Source organism: Geotrypetes seraphini, chromosome 4, assembly GCF_902459505.1.
Source record: "Geotrypetes seraphini chromosome 4, aGeoSer1.1, whole genome shotgun sequence".
In the NCBI taxonomy this organism is placed as follows: Eukaryota; Metazoa; Chordata; class Amphibia; order Gymnophiona; family Dermophiidae; genus Geotrypetes; species Geotrypetes seraphini.
Window position 1 is genome coordinate 135,709,968 of NC_047087.1, and position 18,225 is coordinate 135,728,192.

Sequence of the window (18,225 nt, forward strand, 5' to 3'; positions counted from 1 at the left end):
CTACTGCCGGCTCTTCGCTGATTTGGAGCGATTAGAGGGCGCTGGGTCTGTATTTGCAGCATGGTAATGCTGGCGGTGTGCGGAAATGAAGCGGCTCTTGGTGTCGGTTGTGTGCTTCTAGCAGTACCCCTGCAGTAAGTGTATGGGGAGAGGAAGGGTTAATTTCCCTGGGCATGACCACAAGAGATTGAAATATTTCTTGTTTTTCCCCTTGGGGATGTGAACTTATGAGGGAGGGTTTTCATTAGGACGTAACTGTATTGTTAAAAAGACGTGTGGAGCGTTAAACTACGTTCTTCTTTTACAAGTAAAATACCTAGCGTAGGCATCCTCGGTCTCCGTGGAAGATTGAAGGCCCATAGGTCCTTTTCCGTAAAGAATCCCCCCCCTACACCAGGGTTTGTTTAGAAAGTATAGCTGTAGGCTTGTATCGCAGAGGGTTTTTTTTATTGTTGTTGCTGTTGTTATTATTATTATATTTAACCGTGCATATTTGATAGCTACTGATAGAATCATAATAGTCGAGTTTTGGGTACTTGAGCATCCCCAGTTTTGAGCAAACTCCTTGACTATGGCCAGGGGAGGGGTGTAATTTCCATTGAAAAAAAAGTTTGCTCTGACATCGTATTGCATTATGGGACCTGCAGCAAGGAATTTCTGATCCTGTCCCGAAGATTGCAAAAACAGTTTTACTGGTTTTGCGATCGTTCCCCGACCCTATTCACTAAACTGCACGTTCAAATCTCCTACCCGATCCGATCCACCCATGCAAATTAGGGGAAGTGGCATGCATAAGTAGGAAGGCATCGATTCACTAAGCAAAAGAAGAAACACCGATTGGGTTTACCCATCCCAAAGGAAGCAACTTCTGAGGACCAGTCGCTTACTGTCCTTGCCAACTCTCCTGCTCTGAATCTCAGTATGGAGGTTACAACCTCATATAGAACGACCATCAAAATAAAACTGTAAATATCTATACATGTGTATATGAATTCCCTTTTTATATATTCTGCAAAAAGCACAATGCGAGCCCATGGTTTTAACCCGTATTCTGATCCATAATCTGGCTGCACAAAAAGCGTGTTCTGTTCCATAACCTAGCTGTACAAAAATTGAAATATTCCTTTTAAAATGTTCACTCGAAGGGCCAGCAAGTAAACTGCAGCCATCCCTCCCCCTTTATTTTCAACTCGCTTGTGTGAAGAGCAAGCGCATGCGCAAATTGCACCTACAACCAACAAGGATAATCTGCACATGCGTCTCGATCACTCTACAGTGATCCATGGGATCGCTTTAGGGCGTGCGTCTGATCATATCATTTGCATGCAGAATCTTTTGTGAATCGGTCGCTAGGCAAAACTCGACCAAGAATTGCCCAACAATGATCCAGATCGGTGAGTTTAGTAAATCTAGGCCAGGGGTGCCCAGACTTTTTGGGCTTGCGAGATACTTTTAAAATGACCAAGTCAAAATGATCTACCAACAATAAAATTAAAAAAAAACACAAAGCACACTGTAGGCAAAGAAAATATTAATTATCATTTATATTCTGGAGTTTTTTCAAAGAGGTCAAGGCAGATGACTTTATGCAATGTCACCTCAGTAACAGTTATACAAAAATAGATAAATATACCCCTCCCTTTTTACTAAACCGCGATAGCGGTTTTTAGCACAAGGAGCTGCACTGAATGCCCCGCGCTGCTCTCAACGCTCATAGGCTCCCTACGCTAAAAACCGCTATTGCGGTTTAGTAAAAGGGGGGCCATAGTACAAAATATAGACAGCAGATATAAATTCTCAAAATGGACACATTTTGATCACTAAATTGAAAATAAAATCATTTTTCCTACCTTTGTCTGGTGATTTCATGAGTCTCTGGTTGTACTTTATTCTTCTGACATTGCATCCAATATTTCTTCCCTTCTTTCAGCCTGCTGTATGCTTCCAGACCTCATTCCTTCCACCAACATTTTCTTCCACTCTCCCTGCCCCCCTCCCCTTTCTTTCTTTCTGTCTCCCTGCCCCCCCCCTTTCTTTCTGTCTATCTTTCTTTCTCCATGCCCCCTTTCTTTCAGTCTTCCTGTCCCTCCTTTCTTTCTGTCTTTCTTTCTTTGTCTCCCTACCCCTCTTTCTTTCTGTCTGTCTTTCTCTCTCCTTTCTCCCTTTCTTTCCGTGTCCCTACTCCCAAGCCACTGCCGCCGCCATCGGGGCACAGGCCTCCAAACCACCACCTCCCCTCCCCCTAGGAGCCACAAACACTATCTGTCACAAACTGCTGCACGGAACGGGAGTTTTCTGCATGTATTTCCAAGGACGAAAGCGAAGAGGCGTTCGATCGGTTCTCTTCCCCTTCTCCCGAATCCTTCCTTCCTCCCGCTTCTACCCTCCACACCTCCGTCTCCAAGGGTGCTCGTGCTCTCTGCCATTTCCTGCCCCCCTGTCCCCCCCCCCATTTGACTCAACTTCCTACTTCCGGTGGGGCGGCCTGTGGCAGAGGGGAAAGCTCCAGGGCTGGCCTGTGAATCCCTGAGAGAAGGTAGGACGGTGGGGGGAGGGGGAGGGAGGCTGACAGACTGACTGGTGCCTTTCTGTGCAGGTAGTGAGTGGAGCTGCCGGGCGCGTGAGGACCGCCAGGATGCTTCGGGTCTATCTGGCTCTTGGGAAGCAAGTAAAATGCGAAGGCAACTCGATTGACATGCATTGCCTTTGCGATCTACCGGTCGATCGCGATCGACCTTTTGGGCACCCCTGATCTAGGCCTAAGGGCTAGATTCACTAAACCTTCCGATCCTGTACGACAATCTCAAAAACTTGTTTTGTGATTGTTCCCCGACCTGATTCACTAAACTGCTGCCCGATCAATCTCCTACCTGATCCAATCCTCCCATTCAAAATAGCTAAGCGATTGATTCACTAACAATTGCTTGGCTATTTTGAATTGGCTGCTGCAGACCTGTCAGTAACACAGTTACATATTTAATAAAACACTTCCCCAACAGTAAGATGCATTTTGTCAGATGGTATATTGATAAAACAGTGCAGGCTGAATGACGATTTTACAAACGGAGGAAAAAGCCTCAGACAAGGGCCCTCCCACCTCCACAATGGTGGAATAGCGGTAGTGGAGCGTTCACTTCACTGGCTAAAAAAATCTCCTTAAAATGAAACAAGCGCTGTGCTGTGTTATGCTTAGCTTGGAAGATACAGTGGTGCCTCACACAACGAACTTAATTCGTTCCAGGAGCAAGTTTGTTATGCGAAAAGTTCGTTATGTGAAACGCGTTTTCCCATAACAATACATGTTAAAAAAAATAATTCGTTCTGTAGCATAAAATATGCTAAGATGACATAAAAAAAGATAAATTTTTGGTTATTATTTTTATTTAGATACATCTAAAAACATAATTGTTTTTTAAAACAACACACATTTTTTAAATTTAAAGACAGACTAAGTAGAGTCTAATTTTACAGTGAGAGGGCAGAGTCTCAGCGGCAAAAACTGGGACTTAACTGTTCATTTTTTTTTTTTTTTTCTACCGTGTTTCCCCGATGATAAGGCAGGGCCATCAAATAAGACAGCCCCCCCTTTTTAGAAAAAAATGTAAATTAAGGCACCCCCCCCCCGCAAATAAGCCACCCACCGATACCTGCGCTTACCCGAATCGGGTGGTACGGTGGGTGACTCTGTGTGGTCCCTGGCACCCCCGACACGATCGGGGCAAGAGGGAGCTCAAGCCCTCTTGCCCCCCCCGACTCCCCGACACGATCGGGGCAAGAGGGAGCTCAAGCCCTCTTGCCCCCCCGACTCCCTGACACGATCGGGGCAAGAGGGAGCTCAAGCCCTCTTGCCCCCCCGACTCCCCGACACGATCGGGGCAAAAGGGAGCTCAAGCCCTCTTGCCCCCCCCGACTCCCCGACACGATCGGGGCAAAAGGGAGCCCAAGCCCTCTTGCCCCCCCCCCCCCGACTCCCCGACACGATCGGGGCAAGAGGGAGCTCAAGCCCTCTTGCCCCCCCCGACTCCCCGACACGATCGGGGCAAGAGGGAGCTCAAGCCCTCTTGCCCCCCCGATTCCCCGACACGATCGGGGCAAAAGGGAGCTCAAGCCCTCTTGCCCCCCCGACTCCCCGACACGATCGGGGCAAAAGGGAGCCCAAGCCCTCTTGCCCCGCCGATTCCCCAACTCCCCGACAATATCGGGCCAGGAGGGAGCCCAAGTCCTCCTGGCCACGGCGACCCCCTAACCCCACCCTGCACTACATTACGGGCAGGAGGGATCCCAGGCCCTCCTGCCCTCGACGCAAATCCTCCCTCCCCCCAACGACCGCCCCCCCCAAGAACCTCCGACCGCCCCCCCAGCCGACCCGCGACCCCCCTGGCCGACCCCCACGACACCCCCAACCCCCTTCCCCGTACCTTTCTGTAGTTGGCCGGACAGACGGGAGCCAAACCCGCCTGTCCGGCAGGCAGCCATCGACGGAATGAGGCCGGATTGGCCCATCCGTCCCAAAGCTCCGCCTACTGGTGGGGCCTAAGGCGCCTGGGCCAATCAGAATAGGCCCGGGAGCCTTAGGTCCCTCCTGGGGGCAGGGCCTGAGGCACATGGTCGGGTTGGGCCCATGTGCCTCAGGCCCCGCCCCCAGGAGGGACCTAAGGCTCCCGGGCCTATTCTGATTGGCCCAGGCGCCTTAGGCCCCACCAGTAGGCGGAGCTTTGGGACGGATGGGCCAATCCGGCCTCATTCCGTCGTTGGCTGCCTGCCGGACAGGCGGGTTTGGCTCCCGTCTGTCCGGCCAACTACAGAAAGGTACGGGGAAGGGGGTTGGGGGTGTCGTGAGGGTCGGCCAGGGGGGTCGCGGGTCGGCTGGGGGGGCGGTCGGAGGTTCTTGGGGGGGGCGGTCGTTGGGGGGGGGGGGGGGTTGCGTCGAGGGCAGGAGGGCCTGGGATCCCTCCTGCCCGTAATGTAGTGCAGGGTGGGGTTAGGGGGTCGCCGTGGCCAGGAGGACTTGGGCTCCCTCCTGGCCTGATATTGTGTGGGGAGTTGGGGAATCGGCGGGGCAAGAGGGCTTGGGCTCCTTTTTGCCCCGATCGTGTCGGGGAGTCGGGGGGGCAAGAGGGAGCCAGGCGGAGAGAGGGCAGTTAAGCGCAGTGCCTGCGCGGAAGGATGCAGCTCGGGCGACTTCGTTGTGTGAAACGAAGTTCGTTGTACGGATCAAGACATAAAGTTCGTTGTGCGCAGCGTTCGCTGTGCGAGGCGTCCGTTATGCGAGGCACCACTGTATTTCAAGATAGATGAAAAAACATATTCAACTTATCTTCTGTTGATCGGTACACCAACAGTGGCCAGCGTTTCACAAGCCTGCTGCCTCAGGGTGTAACATATTCTATCAAACTGAAACCAGAACCAAAAACTTAAAGTTAAAACTGGACCAATGTACATCTTCACAAAACTTCAATAAAAACCAGCAAGACATACCTTTAATTCGGATGCTGAACGCGTCTCCTGTATCCAAAGATGACTCCACAGAGTTCGCACTGGATTTGAATACTCCCAGTGTGTTGTCGTCATAACCGGAAATATCACTGCGTCAATGCTACGACACTATTGAAGACACATGATTTACTGCGCAATTTTACTTGCAGACTAAAAGATGAAAAAATGGTGAGGATAACCAGCACTGTATTGCAGGTGCGTAATCTATTGCACAAATTAACTGACAGCTGACAAGCGTAGCAAACTAAAAAAGTCAAAAGATCAAAAAATCATTTGCTAAATATAATCTGCTTTTGAAAAAACAAAAAATGATAAGTATAACGATATAAGAATGTCAAATTTAATAGCAAAAAATATACATCAAAAAATGTGAAAAAGTCAATAATTTTGTTTTTTGTATATTTTTGTTGGTTTTTGTTTTCATTAATATATCTATTTCTAATTAACTGTAACTAAGTCCTTTCTCCTCAACATTTCTTTTCTATTTCATCTTCTTTACTTCTAATATTTTTACTTCATTTTACTATTTCATTTCTTTTCTTCTAATATTTTTACTTCATTTTACTTGTTTCATTTTAAGGAGGTTTTTTAGCTGGTGAGGTGAACGCTCCATCAACCCTATTTCACCATTGTGGAAGTGGGAGAGCCCTTGTCTGAGGCTTTTTCCTCCGTTTGTAAAATCGTCATTCAGCCTGCACTGTTATCAATATATCATCTGACATAATGCATCTTACTGTTGTGGAAGTGTTTTATTAATTACTGTTGGTTTTCATAATATCTGAGTCCTTTTGGGAATAACACAGTTACATACAGCTCTACTTGTTTTTGTTCATTTTTTTAATGGCACTGATATTTTTGGCCAATTAAAAAAAAAAAAGCCCCTCCCCCCCTCTCGAAGAAAAAGGCAGGCAGGACGTCGACTCCCTCCTGCCATCGGTGCTCCTTCCTCCCACACACTCACCCCAAAACAAATGGCAAGAGGGATGCCAACTCTCCCTGCCTGCTGACCGCCGCCACCATCAAACTAATGGCAGGAGGGATGCCAACCCCCTCCTGCCGTCAGAATCCCCCCCCTCTGGTACCTGTAAGTTGGGAGCAGGAGGGTTGCTTACTCATTCCCTCCTGCTCCAGGCCTCCGCCGGCGAATGCGAGCCTTAGGCCCTGCCTCAGTGCATCACGTGTGATGCACGGGGAGGGACCTAAGGCCCTGATTGGCACAGGCACCTGGGGTCCTCCCTTGGGAGGGGCCTTAAGTACATGAGTCAATCAGGGACTTCCTTAGGGAGTTGTCATAATGTCTTTCTCTTGTAGCATTGGAAAAATTGTAGGAACTAGGTTATGTATTTCTCTAAAACTTGGAATTTTAGTGTGGTCCCTAAAATTTATAAGCATTAAGGAAAAGAAACATAAAATATAAATAATGGAATTAAAAGATTAGAAGTTAAGGAAATAAGCCTAGTAAAATGGTAGCAAAAATTGAGAGACATTTTTGTGCTGTCAAAAATTTTTGATTGACTTTTTAAGTTTTTAAAATATGTTTTCACTTTGATTTCCTGTTCCCTCTCCTTTCCTGATTCTTGTATTGTGATTACAGGGAAGGTACTAGGAGGCCTTTCTTATATGACTGCAGCACTGTTGAAAGGAAGCCCTCGGACTATAAAAAGTAAGAATGAACTGCAAATTGCTGACACTTCTACTCTTAAGACTTGGATCTGAGAATTAAATGGGGCTTCTGTAGGGAGGTATGGAAGAGTGCTTGCACTATACATAAGAAAGCTAAGCAGTCACGTAATTCAGGAAGAACAATAATCTTTACTGCTGCACCAGTGGTGTGCTGTCAGGGCCTTCAAGGATTAAGTGAATCCACAGCTCTACAACCAATCTTCTTCTTTTTTTTTCACTTTTTGCTTGATGCAGTTTGATTGGATGAACAAGCTGGAGGGAAATGAGAGTTGGACCTGCAGAGGAAGTGGCTGGGGCTGAAGGGTAGGGACAAGCATTGGACCTGCAGTGAGGCGCTGGAGGGAAGGAAGATATGCTGGACCTGCTGGGGAAGGGACTGGGGCTGAAAGGAGAGGTGCTGGACCTGAAGGGGAGTGGCTGAAGGGAAGGGAGAGGTGCTGGACCTGAGAAGGAAAGGACTGGTGCTGAAGGGAAGGGAGAGAGGTACTGGACCAGGAGATGGAAGAAGGGTCATAATGCTAAAAGCATAGTAGGAGAAATAATCAGATGGTAGAAAGGAGAGGGGGAAAGAAGCTGGATAGGGTGGGGTCAGAGAGAAGAGGGACATATTGGTGTGGGGGAAGGAGAGAGGGAAGAAGTTGGAAATGGAGGTACAATATATATAAATGAGAAGATGGGTATTAGGTAGGAGCATATGGACTAAAAGACAAAGAGAAGAAGCCCCTCTTTTCCGTATGCCATCTCCATAAAACAATACCTGACGTAGGGGGGAGTGAGGGAAGTATGGGAATAGAGAGACAATGTTGGATATTGGGTGGGTATATGAACACAGAAAGGAGATACTAGATATGGGGGCGAATAGGAACACTGAAGGGACATATGGGGGGCTTAGGGACACAGTGGTAATGATGGATGTGGGTATATGAACATGGAATATGCTGGACAAGGAAATATAGGGACATGGAGAGTGAAGAAATCTCAAATGGGACAGGAGACCCTGGTGATTGAGATGAAAAGCCAGAGGGAAGCAGAAACCAGAGGCTGGAACCAATATGATTTGAAAAATAAAATGACCAGACAGCAAAAAGGTAGGAAAAAATATTATATATATAAAATAGAAAACAAAATTATGTCAGACTTGGAACGTACATATTGCCAGAGCTGGTGTTTAAACATGTCTGGGGCCCAGTGCAGAAATTTGGGAGGGAACCCCCAAAGCTTATTCACAAGATCAAGTTCTATCGCCCTCTTTCTGATCTGTTCATCCACTCATTAGCCAGATGGTCAGATAAAGAGTCCAGGTGACTGTGCAAAGGCTATTGGACATTCAAGTTCCCGAAGAAGAAGAATCGAGCTCTGACAGATATTTGATATTCAAGGTTTCAAGGTTTGTTTAAAAATTTCTTATACCGCTTAATCCAAAATCCAAAGTGGTGTACAATAATATAATTGGCATACAATAATACAAAACAAAAGATTAAGAACAAAATATGTAACATTACTGGGGATTAATTAGGCACAGAAGACTGGAGATCGATCCTGGACCTAAAGTCTGTGAATGAGGCACTGAGAATACCGTGCTTTCACTTGGAGATGGATTGGTCAGTCATTGCATCGGTGGCTCTGGGGGAATTGTTAGCTCCCTAGATCTGATGGAGGCATACCTTCATATTTCCATTTTCCCAGACCACAGAAAATATTTGAGATTCTATATCCTTCAAACTTATTTTCAGTTTGCAGCACTACCTTTTGGGTGGTCGCAGCTCACCTTCACAGAATAGGGATTCAAGAACACCCATACCTGGATGATTGGCTGGTCAGAGCAGCATCAAAAGTCAGAGGGTGAGCAGGCAGTGCGACAAGTTGTGGATCTCCAACAGGATGTGGCTGGATAGTCATCTTCAAGCAGAGTCATCTAGAATCGATCCAATGTTTGGAGTATTTGGAAGTCCGCTTGGAACCGTTTGTCTAGCGTTGAGGGTGTTGGAGAAGCACCTGGAAGAAAAGGCAGTCAGTATTCTAGGACAGTTCCACCACAGTAGCTTTGTGAACAGATAGGGAGGCACCAGAAGTGCTCCATTTAAGTCTGGATGGCCAGCTGTTGTTCAGGTGGGTGGAAGCTTATCTTCAAGCACTCTCCTCAGCCCACATAATGGGAGTGGAAAATGTACAGGCCGACTTTCTCAGCCAGCAGACTCTACACATGGGAGTGGTCACTGTCCCAAAGAGTGTTCATCCCCAACTGGGGATAAAATTATTCAGCTACGCAGATGATTTTACGATCATCATCCCATTCGCTATCTCGGAAACCATTCCCAAGGCATCTGATGCCATAAACGAGATGGAACAATGAATGACAGATTTCAAGCTCAAACTTAACCCAGAAAAAAAAAATTCTTCGTTGCCTCTCCTCACCTGCTTGACAATAAAACCCCACTATGCATCAATAAACTTAATTACACTATCCAGCACACCATGAAGATACTAGGTGTAACTCTTGATCAATGCCTAACTATGAAAGACCGGGTGGACTCCCTATTCAGAAAGGGTTTTCTTACTCTCTGGAAACTCAGATCCATTAAATCATATTTCGATACGACAGCATTCAGAATCCTAGTGCAATCCCTCGTACTAAGTCAACTTGACTACTGCAACATCGCCTATTTAGCAATCTCCCAAAAGAATATGAGACGTCTTCAAATAATGCAAAATGCTGCGGTCAGACTTATCTTCGGGCTGAAGAAATTCGATCACGTGACAACTTACTACCGGCAGTTGCACTGGCTGCTGACGGAAGCACGCGTAAGGTTTAAATTCGCCTGCCTCTGCTTCAAAGTACTATATGGACTAGCACCCAAATACATAACGGACCTTTTCTCCTTTTCCACCAACAAATGCAAGAGAAACACACATTCAAAATTCATTTCCCCTCCAGTTAGAGGTTGCAAACTGAAAAAACACCACAAATCCATTCTCTCTCACCAAGCAGCCTTATGGGGTAAAGACCTAGATCAACTGCTTTCGCCCACTACTTACGGGGAATTCAGGAAGCGCCTAAAAACATACCTGTTCCTGAAATACCTAAATAACTGACCCGCTCTCCTCGATAACGGTCCTCCCGACCTCCTACCCTTATCCTCTCTCCCCTCATAAGCCCGCATATAATTTCACGGTACTGTGATACCTACAAACTGTTATCTTTATCATATCGTAATTTTTCGCTGTATTTTTTTGAAATGTGCGGCCTATTCCAAACAGGTCCTCTCAGACATCACTTACCAAACTGTATATCATATACTCTTGCTCAGCAAATTGTATTTCTATAATTTTGCTTTCTTAAAGACTCTGTATTTCCTCTGACTATCTGCATATTGTGATTCGCTGAATGTCCAGCTCTCTTGATTGTAAACCGCTTAGAAGTCGCAAGATTGTGGCAGTATAGAAGAATAAAGTTATTATTATTATTACTAGTGTTTAAGCCCGTTAGATTAACGGGTGCTAGATGACCGCCTCTCCTGCTTTTGAACCGAGGCAGAGCCGGGGCGGGAGGGAGTGATGGTGGGAGAGCAATTTCAAAGCCTCGGCAGTGGCGGTTCCTTGACCAATCCACGCTTACAACGTCCCCACACTCGCGGTCTGGCTGCCTCCCCCACCAAAGCCCTTCGCAGCGGCAGCCCCTCCCGCATCCGTCCCCGCGTCCCAAGCCTCTCCGAAGGCCGGCTCCCATGAAAATGATACCCCTCTGTCCAAAGCCGCCGTGGCAGCCTCCCTCAAGACACATTTCAAATCTGACATATTGTAATCACAAAACAGAAAATAAAATTATTTTTCTTACTTTTTGTTGTCTTGGTCATTATTCATATCATGTAGGGGTCCCAGGCTATGGTTGGCTTTTGATAACTCGCTTGCCAGGGCCCCTTCTTTCTTCTTCCCTCCCTCCATCCCGGCAGCTGAAGACAGGCACCAACCCCCAGTGGTCTGAGACAGGAGGGAGCAGTTAGGAGAGGGTCTGAGGGCAAAGAGGGGCTCAACAGCGCACAACCACCTTTCCTTCCCTTCCTCCATCAGGTGCAGTGCAGCTCCACCAATGTTAAAAGGAGCCGTGTCGAAATTGGAGCCCTGCCACTGCCATAGCACTTTCCCCTCTGCCTTGGTCCCGCCCCTTCTCTGACATATGGGACCGCGGCAGAGGGAACGTGTTACGGTGGCGGCAGGGCTCCAATTTCAAAGCAGCTCCTTTTAACATAGGCGGAGCTGAACTGTACCTGATGGAGGAAGGGAAGGAACGGTGGGGCAAATTTCGGCAACGGCAGGAATTGTTTGGCGGGCCAAGCACCGTGAAACTTTGTTTCTTTAGGCAGCCCTGGTTGTTTAATTGGATTCAATGTCAGTATTAGGGTTCGCCAGCCGTGAGAGCCGGGTGAGGAAGGCCGCCGCAGGCTCGCGGCTAGGTAGGGGGACAACAATGGCGCTTATGCTCAAGCCCCCGCCGCAGCTCCTCTCTCGATCCTGGTGCGGTTCGAGAGAGGAGTCGTGGCGGCGGCTTGAGCATAAGCGCGATTGTTGTCCCCCTACCTAGCCACGAGGCTGCGGCGGCCTTCCTCACCCGGCTCTCACGGCTGGCGGCCGGCGAACCCTAATGCTGACATTGAATCCAAGTAAACAACCGGGGCTGCCTAAAGAAACATAGTAATCATATTCTGTCCTGAAAGCCCCCGCCGCAGCTCCTCTCTCAATCCTGCTGCAGTTCGAGAGAGGAGCTGTGGCGGCAGCTTGAGCATAGTGCACAGTGAGAGCCAGGGGCGCGCAAGCGCAGTCGTGTTTCCGCAACAGATCAGGGAACACGACTATTGAGTGTGCATGTGCGGCCTAGCATTTTATTATATTAGATTGTCCAGCATTGGAGAAGACTGGTGATGGACTTCATGGCTTCAGCCAAGAATTCAGAAGGGGATTTGCTTCTACAGCTGAAGAGACAAACCGGGAAGTGCAGGGCTGGATGCGTTGGTCCAGACCTGGTTGAAAGAGAGGCTCTTGTATGTGTTTCCATAATGGCCCATGGTAAGCCACAGAATACATAAGAATTGCCGCTGCTGGGTCAGACCAGTGGTCCATTGTGCCCAGCAGTCCGCTCCCGCGGCGGCCCTTAGGTCAAAGACCAGCGCCCTAACAGTCTAGCCTTACCTGCGTATGTTCTGGTTCAGCAGAAACTTGTCTAACTTTGTCTTGAATCCCTGGAGGGTGTTTTCCCCTATAACATCCTCTAGAAGAGCGTTCCAGTTTTCTACCACTCTCTGGGTGAAGAAGAACTTCCTTAGTTTGTACGGAATCTATCCCCTTTTAACTTTAGAGAGTGCCCTCTTGTTCTCTCTACCTTGGAGAGGGTAAACAACTTGTCTTTATCTACTAAGTCTATTCCCTTCATTATCTTGAATGTTTTGATCATGTCCCCTCTTTTCAAGGGAGAAGAGGCCCAGTTTCTCTAATCTCTCACTCTATGGCATCTCCTCCAGTCCCTTAACCATTTTAGTCGCTCTTCTCTGGACCCTTTCGAGTAGTACTGTGTCCTTCTTCATGTACGGCAACCAGTGCTGGTCGCAGCATTCCAGGTAGGGGCGTACCATGGCCCAGTACAGTGGCATGATAACCTTCAGTGTTCTCCCAGAAATTTTTTCCAGTCGGGTGGCATGAAAAAGTAGCCAGGTGGGACAGGAAAATTTGGTGGTGGGGAAAATTAAATGTGTACTATTTTTAATTATTATTTTCAAATGCTGAATATGACTTTCTTTTTTAAGGTTTGACACTTGTGCCAGAATATTTTTACTAAATATAAGAAGTATCCAATTCTAGAAGTGAATAATTAGATATTTGCCCTCTTTCAAATGGTATAGAGGTTTAAAAAAGGGAATTGCGTTAATGAAGTCATTAGGTTCAATCTAGCCATTTATGTCTGCATGATTTTAAACAACAACAAAGAAAGATAAATAGAGCTCATCCAGTCACACAAAAAATGGCTCTGCGGCACCTCTAATAATGTTTTGATCACTAGGATCCTTCCTGAGGTCTCACTGAGGATATGAGATAGATGCGATCCTCACTTCCTGACCTCTTTCACATAATTTATGGAGAGTGTTACTGAGCCTTGAAGGAGACCTGTGTGATTGCACTATAGCAAAATAAAAAAGTAGCAGATAAGGATCAAAGTGAGAACTAGGGCAAAACAGTTTAGGTAAAGATGCAGGTAATAATTAGCAATGTATTAAAAATATTTTATTTTTATTTGCTTATAATGTCATTTGAAAGCTACTTGATGTTAATACAACTTTAATTTAATTCTTTATAGTGTGGGGGGGGGGGGGGACAACACCTACGTCAACAGTAAAGTTAAAATAAGGTTATTAAATCCAGTGGTGTACCTAGTATATTTGACAGCCAGTGCTGATCATTTTTTAACAACCCCCTTTATATAAAAAGTTATTTTTATTAATAATCTATAAGTCACAAGGGTGCACCTAGGAAAAGGCAGCATTTTAAACACTGCAGTTAGCACTAGAACACCAACACACGCATTATAAAACTAAACAAGCCAGATTCTGCACAGTCAATTGATCCTGTACAGTCGATGCTAACAGAAAACCATGGGCTCCTTTTACTAAGCCGCGTTAAGGCTTTAACGCGTGGAATAGTGCGCGCTAAACCACCGCCTGCTCTAGACCTTAATGCCAGCATTGAGCTGGCGTTAGTTCTAGCCGCGTAGCGCGGGTTTAGCACTTGTTCTTTGTCTCCTTGGCTATTTTTTCCTCGTAGTCTCTTTTGGCCCTTCTTACCGCCTTATGGCCCCTGCTTTGATGTTGTTTGTGCTTTTTTCAGTTTTCATCCGTTTCTGATCTTTTCCATTCCTTAGGATTTCCCCAATGAATATGCATGAGATCTATTTGCATGCGCTGCTTTCAATGCATATTCATTGGGGAAATCTTGAAAACCCTACTGGAATATGGCTCTCGAGTACCGGAGTTCCCTACACCCGCTGTAGCGTATTTACAGTGCTTATCCTCTTCTTAATCTTCTTCCCCACCATGAGTCTCATCCCTTTGTAAATCCCTTTTCGGAAGTTAAGTGCCGTGGTCATCGTTCTGGATCGATGTTTTGCCCCTGTGTCCAGGTTGAAGTAGATAATATTGTGATCACTTCTTCCCAGCGTCCCTTCTACTTCTACATCTTGCGCCAGTCCTTGCAATCCATTTAGAATTAAGTCCAAAATTGCATTTCCTCTCGTATTTTCCTTGACAAGTTGTTCCAGGAAGCAATTGCCTACAGCATCCAGGAATTTGGGCTCCCTACTGCAGCTGGAGGTGCCTAGGTTCCAGTCTATCTCTGGATTATTGAAGTCGCCCATGATAACTGCGTTGCATCCGTTGCAGTTGCGTTTAATCTCATCCATCATTTCTCCATCAGTTTCTTCGGACTGCCCTGGGGGTCGGTAGTAGATGCCAATCTTCATTTCCATTCCATTTGTTTCCGGAATTTTGGCCCATAGAGACTCTGCCTTATTTTTCGTTTCTGGCGTGTTCTCTCCGGTAGACTCAATTCCCTCTTTGATGCATAGGGCAATAACCCCACCTTTTTTACCTACTCTTTCTCTGTGGTATAGCTTGTATCCCGGTAGCACAGTGTCCCAGATGTTTTCCTCGTTCCACCATGTTTCCAAGATGCCGATGATGTCAAGGTTATCTTTTTCTGCCATAGCTTCCAATTCCCCCATCTTATTCCTTAGGCTCCTTCATATACTTGAGTTTGCGGCCTGTTACTTTCTTGCATTTCCTTTCCTCTTGTGTTCCTTTCGATCCGTCAGGATTTCTGTCTTGCCTATTATCCGGTGAGTCTTCTCCCGCAATCTTCCTGCATGGTATCCTCTGGGTATACTGTTTCCTGTACCATCAACTCTTGGTCGACTGTCGGTTTTCCCCTTCTTCCTAGTTTAAAAACTTCTCAATTTATCACTTGATGTTGCTTGCAAGTAGCTTCGTTCCGTCTCCACCGAGATGGAGTCCATCCTTCCTGTATAGCTTGCTCTTCCCCCAAAAAGTCATCTAGTTGCACACAAAGTGGAATTTTTCTTCCACACACCAGCGCCTCATCAATGCATTGATTGCTTGCAGCTCCATCTGCCTCTTCCCATCAGCCCTGGGTACCAATAGGCTCTCTGAGAACGCTACCCTCGGCATTCTGGTCTTCAGCTTCCCTCCTAGTATCCAAAACTGGTCCTTCAGTGCTTCCCTGCTGTAGTTCCTGTTGCTCACGTTGCCCACGTGGATCACCACTGCCGTATCTTCCACGCTGTCGATGATCCTGTCGATGCGACTCACTATATCATTATAACTCCAATCCTAAAATACCCCAAAGGAGCAACAGACCAACCATCCAACTGCAGACCCATAGCACTGCAACTGCAATCCCACTTTACGCCAAGCTAATGGAAGGCCTCGTAGCTAAAGCCCTAAACTTATACCTAGAAAACCACAACTTACTCCACCCCACACAGTCTGGCTTCAGAACTAACTACAGCACTGAGACTCTACTAGGAACGCTCATGGACATCGCGAGACAACACCTCAGCACAGACAAGAAAATGCTGATCATACAACTAGACCTCTCTGCAGCCTTTGATCTAGTAGACCATGACATTCTTTTACAAACACTAGACTCAATAGGAATTACAGGCAAGGTACTAACATGGTTTAAAGCAGGGGTGCCCAACACGTCGATCGCGATCGACAGGTCGTTCGCTCAGGCGACCCCAGTCGATCGCAGAGCGGGTTCCCTTCTTCCCTTCTTTTTTTTCCCATCCTGATTGGCCCGCCTCTTGAAGAACGCCGGCCAATCAGAGTGCTGGAAGGGCGGGGTGAAGGTCGGTGGGGGATGGAGCTCAGCGCACCACAAGAAATAGAAGCGCCTGTTATGATTGAGGTAAGAGCCGAGGCCTAGTGCTGCCCGATATACAATTTTAAAACCCCAAAAATCGGCCTCCCAATCAGTGGCGTACCGGGGGGGGGGAGGTCCGCCCCCGCCCCGGGTGCATGGCTTGGAGGGATGCACAGCCGTCCGGTCCTCCTGCCCTTCCTTTCCCCCGGTCCGCGCTCGGGGCTCGCACCTGCCTGGTCCTGTACCGCCGCCCAAATGGTGCTGTTGGTTATCGCCAGATTCGCGGGAGTTGAAGGCACCATTCGAGCGTTGGTGCGGGACCAGGCAAGCGCGAGCCCCAAGCGTGGACCGGGGGAAAGGAAGGGCAGGATGACCCGGACCTGGCCAGCTGTGCACCCCTTCTAAATCCTTTGTAATTGTCTTTTATTCAGTTCCACTAATGAGCATTGTGACACATGGGGCAGTTCTTGAAGGTATGTCTCTTCTGCATTTCTTTGTTTTCCTGTGCCTAAGTATTCTATTAATTTAACTTCCTTGTTCCTGTGGGGATCTCCAAAGGGGACGAATGGGAGACAGCCGGTGGCAGGTGGTACTTTAGCAATTCTTGCAGGTTGCCATAGGCCTCAGGTCTTCCCTTTGCCTGGTCCTGCCCCTCCTCTGAGTCAGAGACAGGATTGGGGCAGAGGGAAGACAGCTCCTGAGGCCTATGGCAACCTGCAAGGATCGCTAAAGTACCAGCGATCCTCTCTGCAGACTGCTCTCTGCTGGAATTAGGTAAATGGATGTGGGGAGGGCAGGCCTTCGGAAGGGGGGGTGCAATCCTTCAAGGGGTAGTGCAGGCCTTCAGGGGGGAGTCATCCTTTGGGGGGGAATGTGCAGACCTTCAAGGGGGGGTCAGGCCTTCGGGGGAGGGGGGTGTAAAGTGAAACACATGTACATTTCTTTTTCTGGGGGCCCTGGTGTAGAAAGAAGTACTTGGAGGGAGGGAGAGAAGGGGTTCAAAGAGACGTACATATGCCGGACTTTGGGGAAAAGAAATAATGGGTCTTAAAAATAGAGGAGAGGGAGAGAGATGGTGGACAATGGGATTTAGGGAGGGAAGGAACAGACAGGGAAGAAGTTGGAAACAAGGGATGGTATGGAGGGAGGAATAGAGATACTGGATAGGAAGGTAATTTGGAAGAGAAAGGGAAAGATGGTGGACCCTGGGGGGTGGGGAAGGAGGGAGAGATGAAGGATGAAAGGGTAGTTGAGAACAGGTGATGAAAAAAAGGAAAGATGCCAGACTTGGGGGGAGGTAAGGGAAACAGAAGGGTTGGACAGAGATGGAAGATGGATGGTTAGCATGGTGAAAGAAGAAAACAACAAATGGGCAGGAGACCCTGGCAAGTGAGTTATCAGAAGACAACCAGAGCCTGAGACCAACAAGATTTGAATAATGTCCAGACAACAAAGGTAGAAAAATGATTTTATTTTCAATTTAGTGATCAAAATGTGGCCATTTTGAGAATTTAAATCTGCAGTCTATATTTTGCACTATGGCCCCCTTTTACTAAACCACAATAGCGTTTTTTAGCGCAGGGAGCCTATGAGCATTGAGAGCAGCGCAGGGCATTCAGCGCAGCTCCCTGCGCTAAAACCCGCTATTGTCTATTTTTGTATGGTTGTTACTGAAGTGACATTGCATAAAGTCATCTGCCTTGATCTCTTTGAAAAAAAACCCAGAATATAAATGATAATTAACATTTTCTCTGCGTACAGTGTGCTTTGTGTTTTAAAAAATTTTATTGTTGGTAGATCATTTTGACTTGGTCATTTTAAAAGTAGCTCGCAAGCCCAAAAAGTGTGGGCACCCCTGGTTTAAAGGATTCCTACAATCCAGAACTTATAGAGTCAAAATAAACAAAAATCAGAACCATGGTCCAACCCATGTGGAGTACTCCAAGGATCACCTCTCTCTCCCACACTCTCCAACCTATACATTGCTTCCCTAAGCTCCTACCTAGACAAACTAGGCATTACCTCCTATAGTTACGCAGATGACATCACCATACTCCTCCCCTTCGACCAACCAGTTCCCTCCATGGTAGGCACAATACAAAGAACACTCAAAGCAGTAGCAAC

General features: G+C 47.2%; 2 protein-coding genes across 5 annotated transcripts in view; one reads left to right on the top strand and one right to left on the bottom strand.

Annotated features, from left to right (window-relative positions):
• Positions 1-3: 3 nt before the first annotated feature.
• The window catches only part of WDR4 (WD repeat domain 4), a 140,438-nt gene continuing 122,216 nt past the window's right edge, over positions 4-18,225 (top strand). The window contains exons 1-2 of one of the 2 annotated variants that reach the window (XM_033940458.1): positions 9-134; positions 7,091-7,159. In XM_033940458.1, the coding sequence (XP_033796349.1) occupies positions 61-134; positions 7,091-7,159 (143 nt within the window). In that variant the 5' untranslated portion in view covers positions 9-60. Of the gene's footprint in view, positions 135-7,090; positions 7,160-18,225 lie in introns of both variants that reach the window. The other variant, XM_033940459.1, reaches the window with a different exon arrangement.
• The window catches only part of SLC37A1 (solute carrier family 37 member 1), a 368,358-nt gene continuing 359,113 nt past the window's right edge, over positions 8,981-18,225 (bottom strand). For all 3 annotated transcript variants that reach the window (XR_004539090.1, XR_004539091.1, XR_004539089.1), the window contains one exon: positions 8,981-9,174. The gene's annotated coding sequence lies outside the window, so the exon portion shown is untranslated. The remainder of the gene's footprint in view (positions 9,175-18,225) is intronic.